This window comes from Zalophus californianus, chromosome 9 (assembly GCF_009762305.2).
Source record: "Zalophus californianus isolate mZalCal1 chromosome 9, mZalCal1.pri.v2, whole genome shotgun sequence".
Taxonomy (NCBI): domain Eukaryota; kingdom Metazoa; phylum Chordata; class Mammalia; order Carnivora; family Otariidae; genus Zalophus; species Zalophus californianus.
In genome coordinates this window covers 60,115,425-60,131,128 of record NC_045603.1, presented here as the reverse complement: position 1 = coordinate 60,131,128, position 15,704 = coordinate 60,115,425, and the positions used below count along the sequence as shown (strand labels likewise).

The window sequence follows — 15,704 nt, the reverse complement described above, 5'->3', positions numbered from 1 at the left end:
TCTGCCTTCCCTAGGGTGCATCATGTCTCTGGGGGATGTCACCTGCCCTTCTCCCTACCCCCCAGCCAACCTCCCTGGCCCCCTCTCTTGAACCCACACTGAGAATTTCCTGCTTGCCAAAAGCCCACCTTTACTAAACCACCATGGGGCAGTCTGATGGAAAGCAGAGGGCTGGACGACAAACCCCAAATTCAAGGAGGAGGGTAGCAACAAACTTATTGGGGGGAGGAACCGAAGTTGTCTGATCTTCCCTACAATCACACTGCCCCCTCCAGAATTCCTGCATCCGACCCCAAAGAAATTGCTTTCTCCCATCCCTCCTGCTTTCTCCTATCCCTCCGTTGCTTTTTTTCCGGTTCCAAAAACAGCCTACAATTTTATTTAATGAAAGACACATTTATGAACAATCAAATGATCCTCATAAAAATTTTATTGAAGGATGTAAAAACAAGCTACTTGCCCACGACCGAGGTCGCTCGCTCTCTCCTTGCCCGCTCTCACCCTGGCTCTCTGCAGACAGAGCCCTGGAGTGACTTCTTTTGGGGGGGCAGGGTGTCGCAGAGATGGAGTTGGGGGCATAGGAGGGTGAGCAGGAAGACGGGATGGGGCCGCCCCACTTAACTTGTGCTGATCTCTCCTCCACTTCTTCAAGCTGGCAAAGAAAGATAAATAGATATAGACAATAAATTTAAAATAAAGGAGCTTGCATATCTGTGCCAAAGCAAAGAGAGGACTTCTGATGATAAAGGTGTATGAGGTCCGAGGTCCTCCCCCTCCCACACGCAGACCACCTTCCCCAAGCTGCCCTACCCCTAGATTTGGGGGGCTGAGTTGGCCAGTGGCAGAAGGACGCTCCCCTTTCCCTCCTTCCCTCCCTCCACCCCAGCTTCCCCAGTCCCCTCCCACACCCTCCCTCCCTCGCTGCTGCTGCTCCTGAAAGAAATACATACATACACACTATTTAAAAACGCATTTTTAAAAGCCACGTTCCGAACTGACAATCGCTGATCTCGGCTCGCGCAGAGACTGCGGGAGCGTCGGGGCCGACAGAGACGGATTACGTCAAGAAATAGTTCCTCCACCTACCTCGGCCGGCCTCTCCGCCCCTGCGGGGCTCCCGAGCCCAGCTCGACCCTGGGGGTCCGGGAACCCTGGCTTCGGGGACTGGCATTTTCACCCCATTAAGAAATCCTCCAGGGTGGGGGCGGTGCGAGAGGCCATCTGCTTATGGGTGGACATGGGCAAGGGGGTGCTCTGATGAGATACGAGTTGTCCTGAGGGGGTGGCCGGTGCCTGGGGTCCAGAGTTCCGGACCCCCAGGAAAACGTAGGTCGCGGGGATCAGCAGAGAGAAGGGGGTGGGAGAAGGGAAAAAAAAAAAAAGCAAGGAAAAAAAAGCCCCTGCGCATTGATCCGCGCCGTATTTTTGGGTAAATACGATCACGTGGGGGCCGGGGAACCAATGAGCTGCGGGGAAAAGGCTGGAAAAATAATTACCTGCCTTGATTGTTCTGTGAGCAGATAAAAAGTACATATACAGTTCATACAATAATCTTATGTATGTAAAACCCTGTTACGATGTCGGCGACGGGGCCCATCAGTAACTATTACGTGGACTCGCTCATCTCTCACGACAATGAAGACCTCCTAGCGTCCAGGTTTCCGGCCACGGGGGCTCACCCCGCCGCCGCCAGACCCAGCGGTTTGGTGCCGGACTGTAGCGATTTTCCGTCCTGTAGCTTCGCGCCCAAGCCGGCAGTGTTCAGCACGTCGTGGGCGCCCGTGCCCTCGCAGTCGTCCGTGGTATACCACCCGTACGGCCCCCAGCCCCACCTCGGCGCCGACACGCGCTATATGCGGACTTGGCTCGAGCCGCTGTCCGGCGCCGTCTCCTTCCCCAGCTTCCCGGCCGGGGGCCGTCACTACGCCCTCAAGCCGGACGCCTACCCCGGGCGCCGCGCCGACTGCGGCCCGGGCGACGGCCGCAGCTACCCGGACTACATGTACGGCTCGCCCGGGGAGCTGCGCGACCGCGCCCCGCAGACACTGCCCTCGCCCGAGGCGGACGCGCTCGCCGGCAGCAAGCACAAAGAGGAGAAGGCCGACCTGGACCCCAGTAAGTTGGGAGCAATTTTCCTTTACAACCGGCGCGGGAGGGGAGGGGAGGCCGGGCGGGGGGAGCCAGATTACAGCCCCTCGGAGCAGCGCAGGGAGCGCGGGAGAGGGGCGAGGGCGAGGGGGCGAGGACTCAATAAAAGCGAATTACCTTGGGGAGCTTTCAGGGGCAGGAAGGTCTGAGAAGGGAGCCCAGGGAGCCAGGTTGGGAGAGGGCTGAGGGGGGCTCCTCTCCCTGGAGCCGGCTTTGATGAGAGACCCCCCCACCCCACCCCCAGCCCAGGCTTTTTGGCTCAGTCTCTACTTTCCAAGAAATGCAGACAGGGCCAGGGGATGGGGTGGGGGGTGAGGTTCATTTTATGGTTTGAGGTGGGATTGGGGGAGAGATGAGGACACTGGGGACAGAGAGGAAATACCCCAGGGAGAAAAATCACCCCTACCTCCCAGCCAGCATGGGGGTTCTTACCCCACCAGGGATTCATTAAACAGAAGGTGCATGGACTTCTTCTCCCCCCAGGAGCACTGGGTGAGGGGTCTGGGGGATTTCCCTGGGAACTTGGAGAAATCAGGACTTCCAGAGTTGGGGAAGAGAAGTGGGGTCCCAGTCTCCTTAAACTTGAGAGCCCTCTTCTGAGGGTCTGCAGGAAAGAGGGTTGAGAATCGGGCTCAGGGATGAGGAATGGGGGGGGAGCATCTCCCCAGGTTAGAGAATGATACACACACACATACACACACACACACACACACACACACACACACACCACACACACACATACACACACACACACATACACACGCTCACACACACCCCACACACACACTCCCATCAGGGAGACTGGAGCCTTCTGAGTATTGCAAAGAAGGGCAGGGGTAGGTGGGGGGGGGCAGGTGGGAGCTGCTGGGCCAGAGAAAGGGAAAGAAGGGGAAACAGCAGGGGAGGGGGTACAGCCCCTGGGTGTGAGGAAGTGTCTGGGGGAGTCCCAGGAGGGGGCTGCAGGAAATCCTTTCCTCCAGCCCCATAAGGGGCCAGGGCCTAATTATACCCCTCTGAAGGCTTCCCTCCTTGCCCTCAGCTACTCCCATAAACCTGAAATTGGAGGCTTGGCTCCTGCAGAGCCTGTCCTGGGGCTGGCAGGAGGGGGGCACTGGAAGCCTAACAGGGAAGCTAAGATATGGGGGAGCCTGTCCCAAGGCCAGTAGTTCTCTGGGGAGAGGAGAAAGGCTTTCCCCATTCTAGCATCACTCTGAGAATTCGCCTCAGCAGGGTTGAACTCCGAGAGCGGAGCCGGGCGCTGAAGAGGGTAGTGAGGGGCTTAGGGACTCTCAGGGTCAGGAAACAGAAGTGCTGAAATTTCAGGACTAGGTCGTGGGCTGGGAGGATGGGAGGGGGCAGAGGAGGAGGGGGGAAGTGGGGAGGAGAGAGACCTCGCTATAAAAATAAAAAACAAGAGAGAGAAGCGTTTATGGGCCTATGAAACGGTTGGGAATTTGGACTTTTTATGAGCATATTCTCGAATTACTTACTCTTGAAGCTGAGGACCAGACTGGAGGGGCTTTGATAGCTTTGATTTCCTATAGTTTTAGGTGCTAGAAATTGAAGAGGGGGACAGTGGGGAGGGGGCAGAATGCAAAAGGAGTCAGGGAGAAAATTCCCAAAGCAAAATGTGTCCAAATTCAGGTTCAATTATTGCATTTGGGGAGCCTGGCTAAGTCTGGGGGTAGGGTGGCAGGGCTCCTGGGCTAGAAAGGGGCTCCACTGACCCCTGCCTGTGTTTGGCCCTCCAGGCAACCCCGTGGCCAACTGGATTCACGCCCGCTCCACGAGGAAGAAGCGCTGCCCCTACACCAAGTACCAGACGCTGGAACTGGAGAAGGAGTTTCTCTTCAATATGTATTTAACCAGGGACCGTCGGTACGAGGTGGCCCGGGTTCTCAACCTCACCGAGCGGCAGGTCAAAATCTGGTTTCAGAACCGGAGGATGAAGATGAAAAAGATGAATAAAGAGAAAACCGACAAGGAGCAATCCTAAACCCTGCCCCAGCCTGCTGCCTCGGCACAGCCAAGGGAAAAACAAAAAACCCCACAAAAATACCCCAACCCAGGCGGGAGAGAGCACGAAAAGAAAAGGAAAGAGCAAGATAGAGAAAAGCCAATCAGCTTAAAAAGGAAAAAAAAAAAAAAAAAGGAAGGGGAAAAGGAAAACTCTTGCGATTTGGGAGGGTTCAGTGTTGAGAAATTGGTGTTTTAGAATTAGTTCTACCCAGCGAGGAGCAGGAGGCGGGGAGAGAATCCGCTTTCTCTTCTCCCAGCGCAACTGAAATAAATAACACACACAAATGTGATTTTTTTCCCTCCTTTCTTCAGAGAAGCCAGTACTTGAATTGCTATATTTCTATTTTGTTTCTGTATCGTATTTGGTCCGGGCCATCCCTCCCCAGGCCTGGGGTGCTCTGCGTGCAGATTTTGTACAAAAAAAAAGACACCCACACCCACACAATAACAATTCCCAGCCCAGGAGCCGAGGGGCGAGGGCCCGGACCGTGCCGCAGGCTGGGTCGGGCGCGCAGGCCGGCGCCTCGGGCTTGTACATAGCAGTGTTTCTCCTCATCCCCAGCGTCCGTCCTGTAACGTGCTTCTGTTTGTTATGGTTAGAACAGCTCTGTGTTAATATATCGAAGTCACTTAAAAAACCAGAAACCCAACCGCATCCAGTTCTCGTTATTTCTCCTCCCTGTGGCTCCCAGGCTGCTGTCGTGGAGGAGGCAAGTGCTCAGTTCCTTTGGGGCAAGCTGGAGCCAGGGAAGGGGCTCCCTCTACCTCGGAAGGGCAAGTGCCTGCCGCTGCTTCCCACGCAGGGTGGGGTGGGCGTGAGGGCCCCAGGGCTGGAGTGGAGGCTGCTGAGGCCCGGGCTCAGCTTGTGCCTGCCCCGCCGGCTGCCTGTGAGTTTCCTGGTAGCTCGATGGAGTCCAGGGGGCGGGGGGTGGGGGCATGGCATGAATGGTTTTCCCTGGCTGTAATTAATTGTAATAATTTATGAGTACACGAGATCGGAGGGAAGAGATAGGTGAACATGAAAGTTGGGTGCTGGGTGAGGGCCCGGGCTGGATACTTGCCTGCCTGCATTGGTGCTTCGAGGGATGGCTGGGAGGGAGGGAGGATGTGCGGTGAGCGGTGAGCGGGGAGCGGGGAGGGAGAAGGCTGAGCAGGCCTCAGGGAGCAGAAGAGGCACTGGGGACTGCGTTGAGAGTAAAAGGGAGAGAGAGAGAGAGAGAGAGAGATGGGAGAGGGAGGGAGAGAGAGAGAAGGAAGGAGGGAGAGAGGAAGTAGGGAGGGAAGAAAGAAAGGGAAGGAAGGAAGGGAGAGAAGGAGGAAGGAGAAAGATGGCAAAACCAATACAATCTGAATTAGATTTTGTTTCAACTCCTCAATGCATTCTCAGCTTCTCTCTCTCTCTCTCTCTCTCTCTCTCTCTCTGGTGGTTAGTTTGAATGTTGATTTGGGGGGTAATAGGGTTATGCTGAGTGGCTGCAGCATTTCTGGGGGATGACATGGCCAAGGCCTAAGGAAGCTGGTCAGGGATTAGCCTGGAGTGGGGCGTTCCCTGATGGTGGTGGGACCCCAGGCATAAGGGTAGAGGCCCATATGTGCAACAGCCCATTGGGGCTGGTCAGTGGCACTGCACCCCAGAGCGCCTTCCCCAGCACCGGCAGTTTTCATCTGCTAATCAGAAGCAGACACAAGCTGCTGGGTATGCCTCGGCCCCGGCGCCCCCTTTCTCGGAAATCCCCCAATCTGGAAACTATTAAACTCAGACGACTTGAAATATAGCGCTTTAATATCTCAGGCTGCCCATTCTGGCGAGGGTGCAGGGTGTTGTTCTGAGTACTTGGGGAATACCACCATAAAAGAAAATCATTGGGGATCCCAGTACCTTCTGCAGCTTCCTCCCTTGCATGGCCTTACAGGATTGGTGAGGCACTTGGAGGGACCAGCCCCTTCCCCATCATTTGAATCTCCTACCCGCTCCTTCCATTCAACACTCCAATTTCGGGGACTGGAGGAAGGTGGGAAGGCACAAATATTTTGTTTCAATGATATTTTGAGGGTCGCAATCAAAAGTCGAAAACTGGTTTTCCCAGTGACTGAAGTACCTTCTCCTCTTTTCCCACCGAAGAGACCTCCTGCCTAATTCCAGCACCAGTTGTTTCCTTGCTCCTTTTGAATGGTGCTTTGCCTGTAGTTTAATCCTCACTCCCCTCTTTGGCCATTCCGCTGGTCTGGGACCCTGGCCTCAGTTTCGCACGGGGCAGAGGCCAGGGCACCCTGGGTCCTGACTGCCAGTCCTGACTGCCGGGACTCAGGCTTTTCTCCCAGCCCAGGCTCCGCTGCGTTTCCGGGCCTCCAGCCCGCCCCTGCTCCAAGGCCCTGTCGCCTCCCCTCGTCCGTCAGCGCGGCCTGCTTCCTGCAGCCCGCCGGAGCGCGGCCTTACCCCGGACAGGAAGGAGGGCTGCAGTGCTCGGGGCTCCGAGGGCCCTGGCGAGACCGTGGGGATCCAGAGCAGGCCCACCCGGCCCAGCCCACTGTTCAGTTCCAGCGCAGCCTCCAGCCTGCAGGTCAGGATTGGATTCAATTCTTTTATTTATTACAATTTGCGAATTAAAACCATAACACAACACACATCTAGGGAAAGAAACGAAAGCTGGGGGCGGTGGGGGGAAAGAGGGGCTAGCAAACGCCCTCCTGCCCTAATCTTCCCCTCCCACCTCTCCTCTGCTCCTTTGTCAGAATCACAAAACCCTAAAGGTTGTTCCACTTGGGAAGGCAGCGGATAGGTACATTTCCGCAGCCCCGAAATGCCACTTTTATGGCGCTGTTTGTCTCCCCGCGCTGGATTCTGAATGGGGCCGAACAAAACAGCAGCGCGGAGCTGGCTAGACGTCTGGGCTTAATTGTTTTATGGTTTAAATAAGGTGGACACTCTTTCCTTTGAAATCGGATTATAGGAATGTTTTGTCTATGGCCCACGGAGAACAGGACCTCACTGGCTGGGAGGGAGAGGTGGAGAGAGCGCGCGCGTGAGAGAGAGAGAGAGAGGTGGGCTACAAACCAGGGGGCAAACAGTCGGGAGAAGTCAGCGTCCCACCCCAAAGTCCTGCAGGCGGCGGCGGAATAGGCGGTGCGGAACCAGCGGCAGGGTAAGAGGAGCGAGGAGTTTAGGGTGCGCGCCGCGGGCAGGAGGTCGCGGGAGCCTCGGAGCGTGCATCTGCGTGAGCGGAGATGTTCCGAGCCCAGAAATGCGCCTGAATAGGGGGGAGATCGCGGCAGGTCCTCTGCACAGTGTCTCTTAATGCAGGGAGGGAGGGTGAGAAAAAGAAAATAGTGTAAAACCTTTGAGAAGGTTTATTTGGAGAACTTGGAAAACAAAAGGACAGCGGCCCCGGGGGAACTTCCTTCCGGGGACCCCTCTCTCTCGCACCCATTTGGAAACTCCTTCCTCTCACTTCCCACCTTTGGGCCAAGGCTGGGACCTGCTTGCTCTATCTGTTGGCTTTTCCTCTGCCGGACTGCATTGGAGCAAGTGGACGCGAGGTGGCGCTGTTGCTCAATGTTAGAGGCGGCGGTGGTGCCCCTGGCCGGCCTGGCGGCACTGACATTTGAGGCCCGGCCCGGAGGAGCAGCGGGGAGAAGGCCCCGCGCCCCGGCCCCAGCCCGGCCCCACTGGCTCTGAGCAAATCAATCCTCTCACCTGCGAGGTGTAAATAAATCGCGAGTGGCGGCGGGAGATGGGCCCTCGCTCTGGCAGCGGACTTGGGAGGCTCAGGAGGGCGGGCGTCGAAAATAATCGCTTTGCGAAGGAGATAAGCACCAAGCAGGCAGCGCATAATTAACACAAAAAGGCAGAATGACCCGGACAAACGAACATAAATCCGTGGTACCTAGGAGGGCGGAGCAGGCCTCGGGGCGAGGGGCAGAGACGCCCCAGCGAGGATGGCTGCTTGCGGTTCCTTTATTTCCAAGCTCCGGGAGCGAAATCAACCAGATACGTGTAAAAGAAAAAAAAGGCGATCAAATGAAAAAAAAAAGAAAGAAAGAAAAATCGAGGGACCCCCAAAAGGGGAAATCGAGTCCAGCCAGGGGTTTCAGGACTGGTGGGCTCTCAGAGCAGACGGTCGTGGCGGCACACTCGGGACAGTCGCATTCCAAGACACAAAGGCCTGGAAGAATAGCTCTGTGGCAGGGTCTTCGCTGGACCATAAAATGTCGAGATATCCCCCCACCCTCTAAAAGATAAGGCGCAGGCCCCAGAGCGGATCTGGACTGCCGAGCCTTCTCTTTCCAGGCAGGGAAGGGAAAATATTTATGACAGTCCCCAATGACCCAGATGCTGGGAACCCGGAGCCCATCTCGTTCAGCTTGGTACTCTGAGCAGAGTAGGCTCAGAGAAGGCAGGGCTGACAAGGCTGGAGCTTGCTCTGGTAGTGCAGGAGACCCCTGTCATGCCCCCCACTGTCCTGGACCCTAGGGAGGCCTGCAGCCCTGGCACAGTCCTCTTCTGATCCTCCTCTCCTGCTCTAGGGCCAGAGTTCTGCACATTGCAGAGTTTGGGCAGTCCTTAATTCAGGTGGAGGTGGGTTCCTCCATATTCAGAGATCCTGGAAGTGTCCTTTGCTGGGACACCAGTGACTCTTCTTTGGGAATTGGCTGAGAGTGGCCATCTTCCCAGCAATTATTTAGATAATAGAGGGACTGGGTGGAGGCTGTTATTCTACACCATCCTTTCCTGTACTGCCATTCCTTCATCCATCCCCAGAGCTGGGCTCTGGCTGAGGAAGAAAACGATCTGGTTTTCTAACAGCCTCCTTCCTCATCCAACCCTGAAACCCCAGGATGTGGAAAGAAAATAGCAAAATTGTTTCATGATGCAAACAGCTAAAGAGGCACGTGTGTTTGTCAGGTATCAGTCCGCTGTGTGCCCGGGTGCACAGTGTCCGTGAGGTGACAGGGATGCTTCTGGGCATGCATGATGGTTGAGGGAGCGTGCATTCGATGTGTTTCAGGGTGGGAGGCAGTACATCCAGGATGTGTGTATCCTGAGTGTGCCCCACTATTGCCCTGTGTACAACCTCACACACTGCGGAAGGGGAGGACCGGAAAAATCCTTCTAATTCCTCTTCCTCATTCATATGCACACAGCACACACATTCACAGCTCTCTCACTTTCTCCCTTTTCTCTCTGTCTCTGTTCAGCCCCACATAACTGTACATACTTATGGCCAGAGAAGGGTGCTGATGGACTAAGGTTCTTTTATCCATTAGAATTACCTTGAATTTACCTAGTCTTGGGGATAGAGGAGGAACCCCTAGAGAAACCATGGGTAAATATTTAAAGAGGGTCTGTTGACAGTTCCCATCCACATCCTGGCCTGGGCAGCCTGCCTGGGGAAGTAGGGGGTACCGTGAAGCCAGAGGGCCCCTCCAGGCTGAGCTGGTATTTCCTATAGGACTTGAGTATGTGGGGACAAGTAAGAGGCCTGCTCCAGTCCCCTCCAACCCAGATACAAATAGTCTCCCGAGAAGAAACATCCTGGATCAGCCCAGCCGGAAAGCAGGGACCCACCAGCTGCCCTCTCCTCTGTCCCCATAAACTGCTTGGCTCTCAGAGCCCCCAGCCAAGCTGCAGGGCAGCCCTGCCTGGGTATGTGGAGTGCGCCCCACCTCCAGCCCTCTCCTCCACCCACGGCAGGCGGGCAAGAGAATCTTAGGGATGGGGGAAGATGGGGCAGCTTCCCACCCTGAGGAGGGGCAGGAGACGTGGAGGGTTGGGATGCCTGAGGTATTTGGGGATATGCTGTGCTGAAATGCTTGCCCCTTCTGAGTCCCAGGCTTAAGGATGCCCTGGGGAGCCCATCTTTGGGTTAGGGGACCTGCTCTCTTGCTGGCGTTCAGCGCCTGGGGGGAGGGTCTTATACCTGTTGAGGTAACCTGAGTTGACCTGCTGGCTCAGGTGTCTCTGTCTGAGAGGAAGGGAAGGGGAAGGGGGGAGAGGCACCTTCAAATCTGAATGCGCACCTTGGAGAAGCTGGCCCCAGCCATTAGCTGGGGCTGGCTCACCGCCCCCCCCCCCCCGCCACACATATACCACACCCCCTCCCTCCCCCTCCCTCCCCTTCCTCCAGGTCCCCCCAGCCCTGAACCCCTCAACCCCCGCCATCCCTCCTTCTCTCTCTCTCTCTCCCTCTCTCTCTCTCTCTCTCTCTCTCTCTCGCCTGTCTTCATGTCGTGGATTGATGAACGCGAATCGCGTGTAAGCGCCGCCACCGCCGGGAGTCTGAGGAATTCGCCTGGGCTGTTAAAGGAAAGAGCTAAGTGCGAGAGCGCGAGCTCTACCTACCGACAGTGAAGAGAGCCGCCGCCGCCGCCGCCGCCGCCGCCGCCGCCGCCGCCGCCGCCCGCGCCCGCCGCCGCCGCCCGCGCCCAGCCCCGGGAGCCGCGCCGAGCCGGCCGGGCCCGGCACCCAGGCGCCCCCCCCCCTGCCCAGCCCAGCCCCGGGGAGCCGGCCGGCCCGGGGTTCGCTCCCGGGGGAGGGGACTTTCGGGGGGTACCGGGCGGGGGGAGTCGCGAGCCAGAGGGGAGGGGGCGGCGGGTTTTCATGTGCCCAGCATGAGCTCCTACTTCGTCAACCCCCTGTTCTCCAAATACAAAGGCGGCGAGTCCCTGGAACCGGCCTATTACGACTGCCGGTTCCCTCAGAGCGTGGGCAGGAGCCATGCGCTGGTGTACGGGCCCGGCGGCTCCGCGCCCGGCTTCCAGCACGCCTCGCACCACGTCCAAGACTTCTTCCACCACGGCACCTCGGGCATCTCCAACTCGGGCTACCAGCAGAACCCGTGCTCGCTGAGCTGCCACGGAGACGCCTCCAAATTCTATGGCTACGAGGCGCTCCCCAGACAGTCCCTTTATGGGGCTCAGCAAGAGGCGAGCGTGGTGCAATATCCCGACTGTAAATCCTCCGCCAACACTAACAGTAGCGAAGGACAAGGCCACTTAAATCAAAACTCGTCTCCCAGCCTCATGTTTCCATGGATGAGACCCCACGGTGAGAAGCCTTTTCTCTTTCCCCCTTGGTCTCCCGCGCTCCGGGGTCTTTCCCCCCCCCCCCCGCCTCCTTTTTGTCTGCCCTCGCTTTCCCTCCTGGCTTTGGGGTCTCTGCGGCCCCACCCCCGTGCCTGAGTGGGTTTTCTCGAGGTTGGGAGGTTCAGCTGGGGGTGGGGCGCGGGGCTCGCCTGGGATATTTGGGGGACTGGGGTGAAGATGGTGTCTGGGCGCAAAGGGTTAAAAATCGTTTTCTCCACCTACTGTCTGTCTGTCTGTCTGCCTGTCTCCCTCTCTGTCTCTCCCTCTTGCCATCTCTAAAGTCAAAGTTGGGGAGGTGGCTGGGCAGAGGCCCGAGGACCCTGAGGTTATCAGCCTTTGGAGCAAACCAGTCTTTCCAAAAGGCAGAAAGCCTCAGTCCAGAACAGTGGCCAGGCTGTCTTGGGGGCGAAGGGAGACCCCCTGTTTCCCTCCCCTACCTGGACCAGAGGGTGACAGGACCCCAAGGACAGGTGCCTTGGCTCTCTGGGGTACCCACTGCCTCCTCTCAGAGAACTAGCCTTAAGGCCACCCCCCCAACTTTGCTTTAGTTCCCTCAGTTGCAGAGAAGAGAGGGAGCCAGAGAGGAGAGAAAAGAGTGCAGGAAAGGAGAGGGGCCATGCAGATTAGAGGGCTCTGGGGTCCAGAGGACCCAAGCGAGCTGCCCCCAATCAAAGGTTTGTGGGCTTTCCCTGAGACCTTCAGAGTGGCTCAGGCCATGAGCCCCTCCAAGGGTGGCCTCTCATGGCCCAATTTCGAAGTAAAAGGGGAAGCGAGAAAGCGACAAGTTCCAGCGGGGATGGCCCGTGATTTATTTGCTGGTCTCCAGTTAGCAATCAGGCCAAGCAGTGATACATTCCAGGAGATCAATTATTTTTCTTCCTGGCAAGGCATTAGGCAGGGAGATTCAAGGAGGGGGCAGTGGGCAGAGCCCCTCTTCTTTACCCCCAGACCTTTTTCCTTTCTTTTGGAAACAGACTGTCCCCAGCTCTGCTCACCAAATGCCACTCTGTACTTGTAAACAAAGCTGCAAGGGCCAGTTTCCTGAAACTGCAGGCCTGGAGGGGGGAGAGGGGGGACTCTGCAGTGTTCCCCCTGCCCCTGCCATCCCCCCCAGTTTCCTGATAGACCCTAGTCCCTGCCCCCACCCCCACCCCACCTCCCAAGGTGAAGCCAAGCCAAAACAAGCCCCCAAAGTTTCCTGCCCTTGCCTACTCCCTGCTCTTGCCTGGTCTTCAGGAGGGAGGGGAACTGGGGAGACCACAGGGGAGACTTTAGGGGAGGAAGAGTGGCAGGGGAGAGCCGAGCCCCCACCCAAACATAACCAGATTGGGGTTCTATTCTGTCCAGCTCCGGGGCGGCGCAGTGGAAGGCAAACTTACAGCCGGTATCAGACCTTGGAACTAGAAAAGGAGTTTCTCTTTAATCCTTATTTGACACGAAAGCGCCGGATTGAAGTCTCTCACGCCCTGGGACTGACTGAGAGACAAGTGAAGATCTGGTTCCAGAACCGAAGGATGAAGTGGAAAAAGGAGAACAACAAGGATAAACTGCCCGGAGCCCGAGAGGAAGAGAAGGTGGAGGAGGAAGGAAACGAGGAAGAGGAGAAAGAAGAGGAGGAAAAGGAAGAAAACAAGGACTAAGCAAAAGAGAGAGACCCCCCCTCCCTTAGCAACTCCCTTGAAGTTTCGTTTTATGGTAGCGGATAAATTGAGAAGTTTACGACTGTCATTTGCTTTTATAGAGAATAGAATGACACTCACAACTCTAACTACCTGTCAGATACTTGCAGCTCTGGTTTTATTACCTTTGGACTTCCCCCCGATCTTTATTTGTTTGGGGGCCGGAGCGGGGCGGGGGGGGGAGACCGAGACACAGCGAAAAGTTGGGACTCTGTCTCAGTCCTTGCCCCAACACACACACTTGTCCCTACCCCCACCCTTTGGAGTCCTGCCTGGATCTTAAGGTCTGAGACCTGGCCCCTTTGCCCCCCTCACCCCTTCTTGCCACGCTCCCACCTCCCTGCTTCTCTGGTATTTATTTTAGAGGGGAGCCCTCTCAAAATGCGGAAGAAGACTTGTGGCTTTGTTTTTATGCGAGGACTATGTATTAGATTTACTTCTTTTCAAAAGAAAGGAAAGAAAAGTGAAGGAAGGAAGGGAAAGAAAGGGAGATGTTTAAAGAAATTTTTAAAATGATAGCAAGGAATATCCCTTCTCCCTCTCTGGGGCTCCCCCACTTAGAAAGACCCCCTTGACTTTCTCAAGAAACCTGCTGGAAACCTGGAAGAGATGCAGGTCTCTCCCCTGCCCCCCCTCCCCATGGGGTAGATAGGAGCCTGCAGTCGCCGCTAAAATCCTACCTAGCCATCCCATGGTCACTCGGGCCCATGCCTTCCCCCCCTTCGCTGTCTGATTTCTGTTGTTGGGCCCAGCTTCCTCTGAGCTGCACTAGTATTAGCGCTCAGAAATCACCATAATCATGAACATAATAAGAATGATAATAATAATACTGATAATAAATCTTTAACATACTACCTAAAGGGAACCTGCAATAATCTTGAAAAAGTAAAAAAGAAATTTTTAAAAATCCTAATATGCAAGAAAAAAAGAGAAAAAGATTAAAATTTAAAAAAAAAGAAAGAAACCTCCAACGTATTTTATCACTACCTATAGAAAGAAATCCTGCTTTGAGAGTATTCGTAATGCGGTTTTGTTGTCGTTTGTTGCTGCTTATTTCACTAAGGAAAACCCAACAACTAAGACTGCCTAGCCCGCCGGTCCTGTGCGCTTTTATTGTGCTTCTAACCCCAGTAGAGTAGAACTAAATTGCACTGAATGTATAGTTAACTCTGTCTTGAATTCTCTGTTTATGCAATGTGCTCGAAAGAAAAAAAAAAGTTAAAATATATCTATAATAATAATTTTTGGTCATTTGTCTTTATGTCCAGCTATGAATGTAGATTTTGTGTCCCGGCAGCCCTGTTCCTGGTCCGAGTACTTTGTATTGTATATGTGAGTCATAATAAAAAAAAAAAAAGGAGAAAAAAATTTGAAGCTGGAATGACTTGCTTTTTCTCCAATGCCCCCCCTCCTCCCCCTCCAATTCTCCCCCCTCCCCCTCCAATTCTCTACTCCTCCTTTCCTCCTTATCCCTCTTTCCCAGCACTGTGGAAAAGGTCTCTGTCACTGATCTGACTCCTGGGTGGAGGAACTCACGTGGAGAGGTGCCTAGGAGTTGAGAGGGCAGACTGGGCAGGGAGGGCAGGTGAAAGGTGGGGAGGTGTAGAGGAGGAGGAAGAAGAGCAGTATGCTCCAAGTATGCTGTTGGGAGAACCTTGGCTCTAAACAAAATGGGTTTCTGGATGCCAAGACCCCAGTGGGAAGAAAGGGTCTCCCCACTTATTCACCTTCCTCCTCCTCAGCCTTGGGCTGGGCCCAGACAAAGAATCTGCCCCCATGCGCCTCCCACAACTAGGCCTTTTTCTTCCAGGGACTGAGGATGAGGCAATGGGGTTCTTTCTGATCTCCACATGCCCCTCGTGGTCAACCCTGAGCACCCAGCACCCAGCACTAGAACAGTGAACAGGGTGGGAAGAATGTGAGGCTCAAGGCAGCCTGGAGGACTTGGCTGGGGGGAAGATGGCTAGGGGTGGGGGATGAGGAAGCTTCAGCCTGGGGGAAAGGGAAGGAGGGGAAGGTGAGTGAGTTGGTACACCAAGTAGCCTGGGCCCATGTTCTGAGATTCAAATTCCATCAGCACAGAGCCATCACTATCACCCAGGCTGCCAGCATCTACCCCAGCCTCTGTTCTGGCTGTTTCAAGCCGGCTCCGGGCTTCACCTTGGCAATTGGGCAGTCTGCCCTGCCCTCGTAGTGTGGGCCATTGGCCTGGGGGTGAGGAGGATGGGCCTGCGGAGTGGACAGTCCTCCATCCCAGCCACAGTAGGGTAAAGAGAGTCTTCACTGGACTCCTCATTCCCCAAAATAAGGGGTTGAAGGCTCAGGGACTCAGGGGGCAAAGGGGTCTCTCACTTCTCCCTGGAGGGTCTTAGGCAGAGAAATCTGTTTATGCCAGTAAGATTCTGGTCAAATAATACCAAATTCCAGAGATAGGAGTCATCTGACTCAGTCAGGAGAAGGGGGAAAGGGAAGGAGATGGGATCTTCTGGTCCTTAAAACAAGATCCCCCAAAGACAAATATTTTTGAAGCCAGATCTCCCCCACCCCCATCAATGCTTTTCCCAGACTTAGGCCCAGGCTGATTCTTATTTTGTGTAATTTCACCCGCATCTGGGTCCCTGGCTCCCACGCCAAGTGGTCGTGAATACAGGATTGGGTCAGGCATCCTTGATATGGGACTCCTGCGGTCCGAGAGAGGCTGCCGATTGGAAGCACATGCTGCAGGCAGCCGGGAACAGCTTTGAACAGCTCTGGGGGAAATCTGTGGAAACCTGG

The 15,704-nt window shown here is 55.4% G+C and overlaps 4 protein-coding genes across 4 annotated transcripts in view; all 4 read left to right on the top strand.

The window, feature by feature from the left end:
• Positions 1-15,704, top strand: part of HOXC4 (homeobox C4) — a 60,717-nt gene that overhangs the window by 3,684 nt on the left and 41,329 nt on the right. The gene's annotated exons all lie outside the window — the stretch shown is intronic.
• HOXC6 (homeobox C6) overlaps positions 1-15,704 on the top strand; it is a 35,810-nt gene that overhangs the window by 3,692 nt on the left and 16,414 nt on the right. The gene's annotated exons all lie outside the window — the stretch shown is intronic.
• HOXC9 (homeobox C9) lies at positions 1,395-4,956 on the top strand. The gene is made up of 2 exons (XM_027591933.2): positions 1,395-2,115; positions 3,900-4,956. Exons 1-2 carry the CDS (start codon positions 1,578-1,580, stop codon positions 4,142-4,144), a joined length of 783 nt encoding a protein of 260 aa, XP_027447734.1. The 5' UTR covers positions 1,395-1,577; the 3' UTR covers positions 4,145-4,956.
• HOXC8 (homeobox C8) lies at positions 10,777-14,271 on the top strand. The gene is made up of 2 exons (XM_027591935.1): positions 10,777-11,212; positions 12,598-14,271. Exons 1-2 carry the CDS (start codon positions 10,777-10,779, stop codon positions 12,888-12,890), a joined length of 729 nt encoding a protein of 242 aa, XP_027447736.1. The 3' UTR covers positions 12,891-14,271.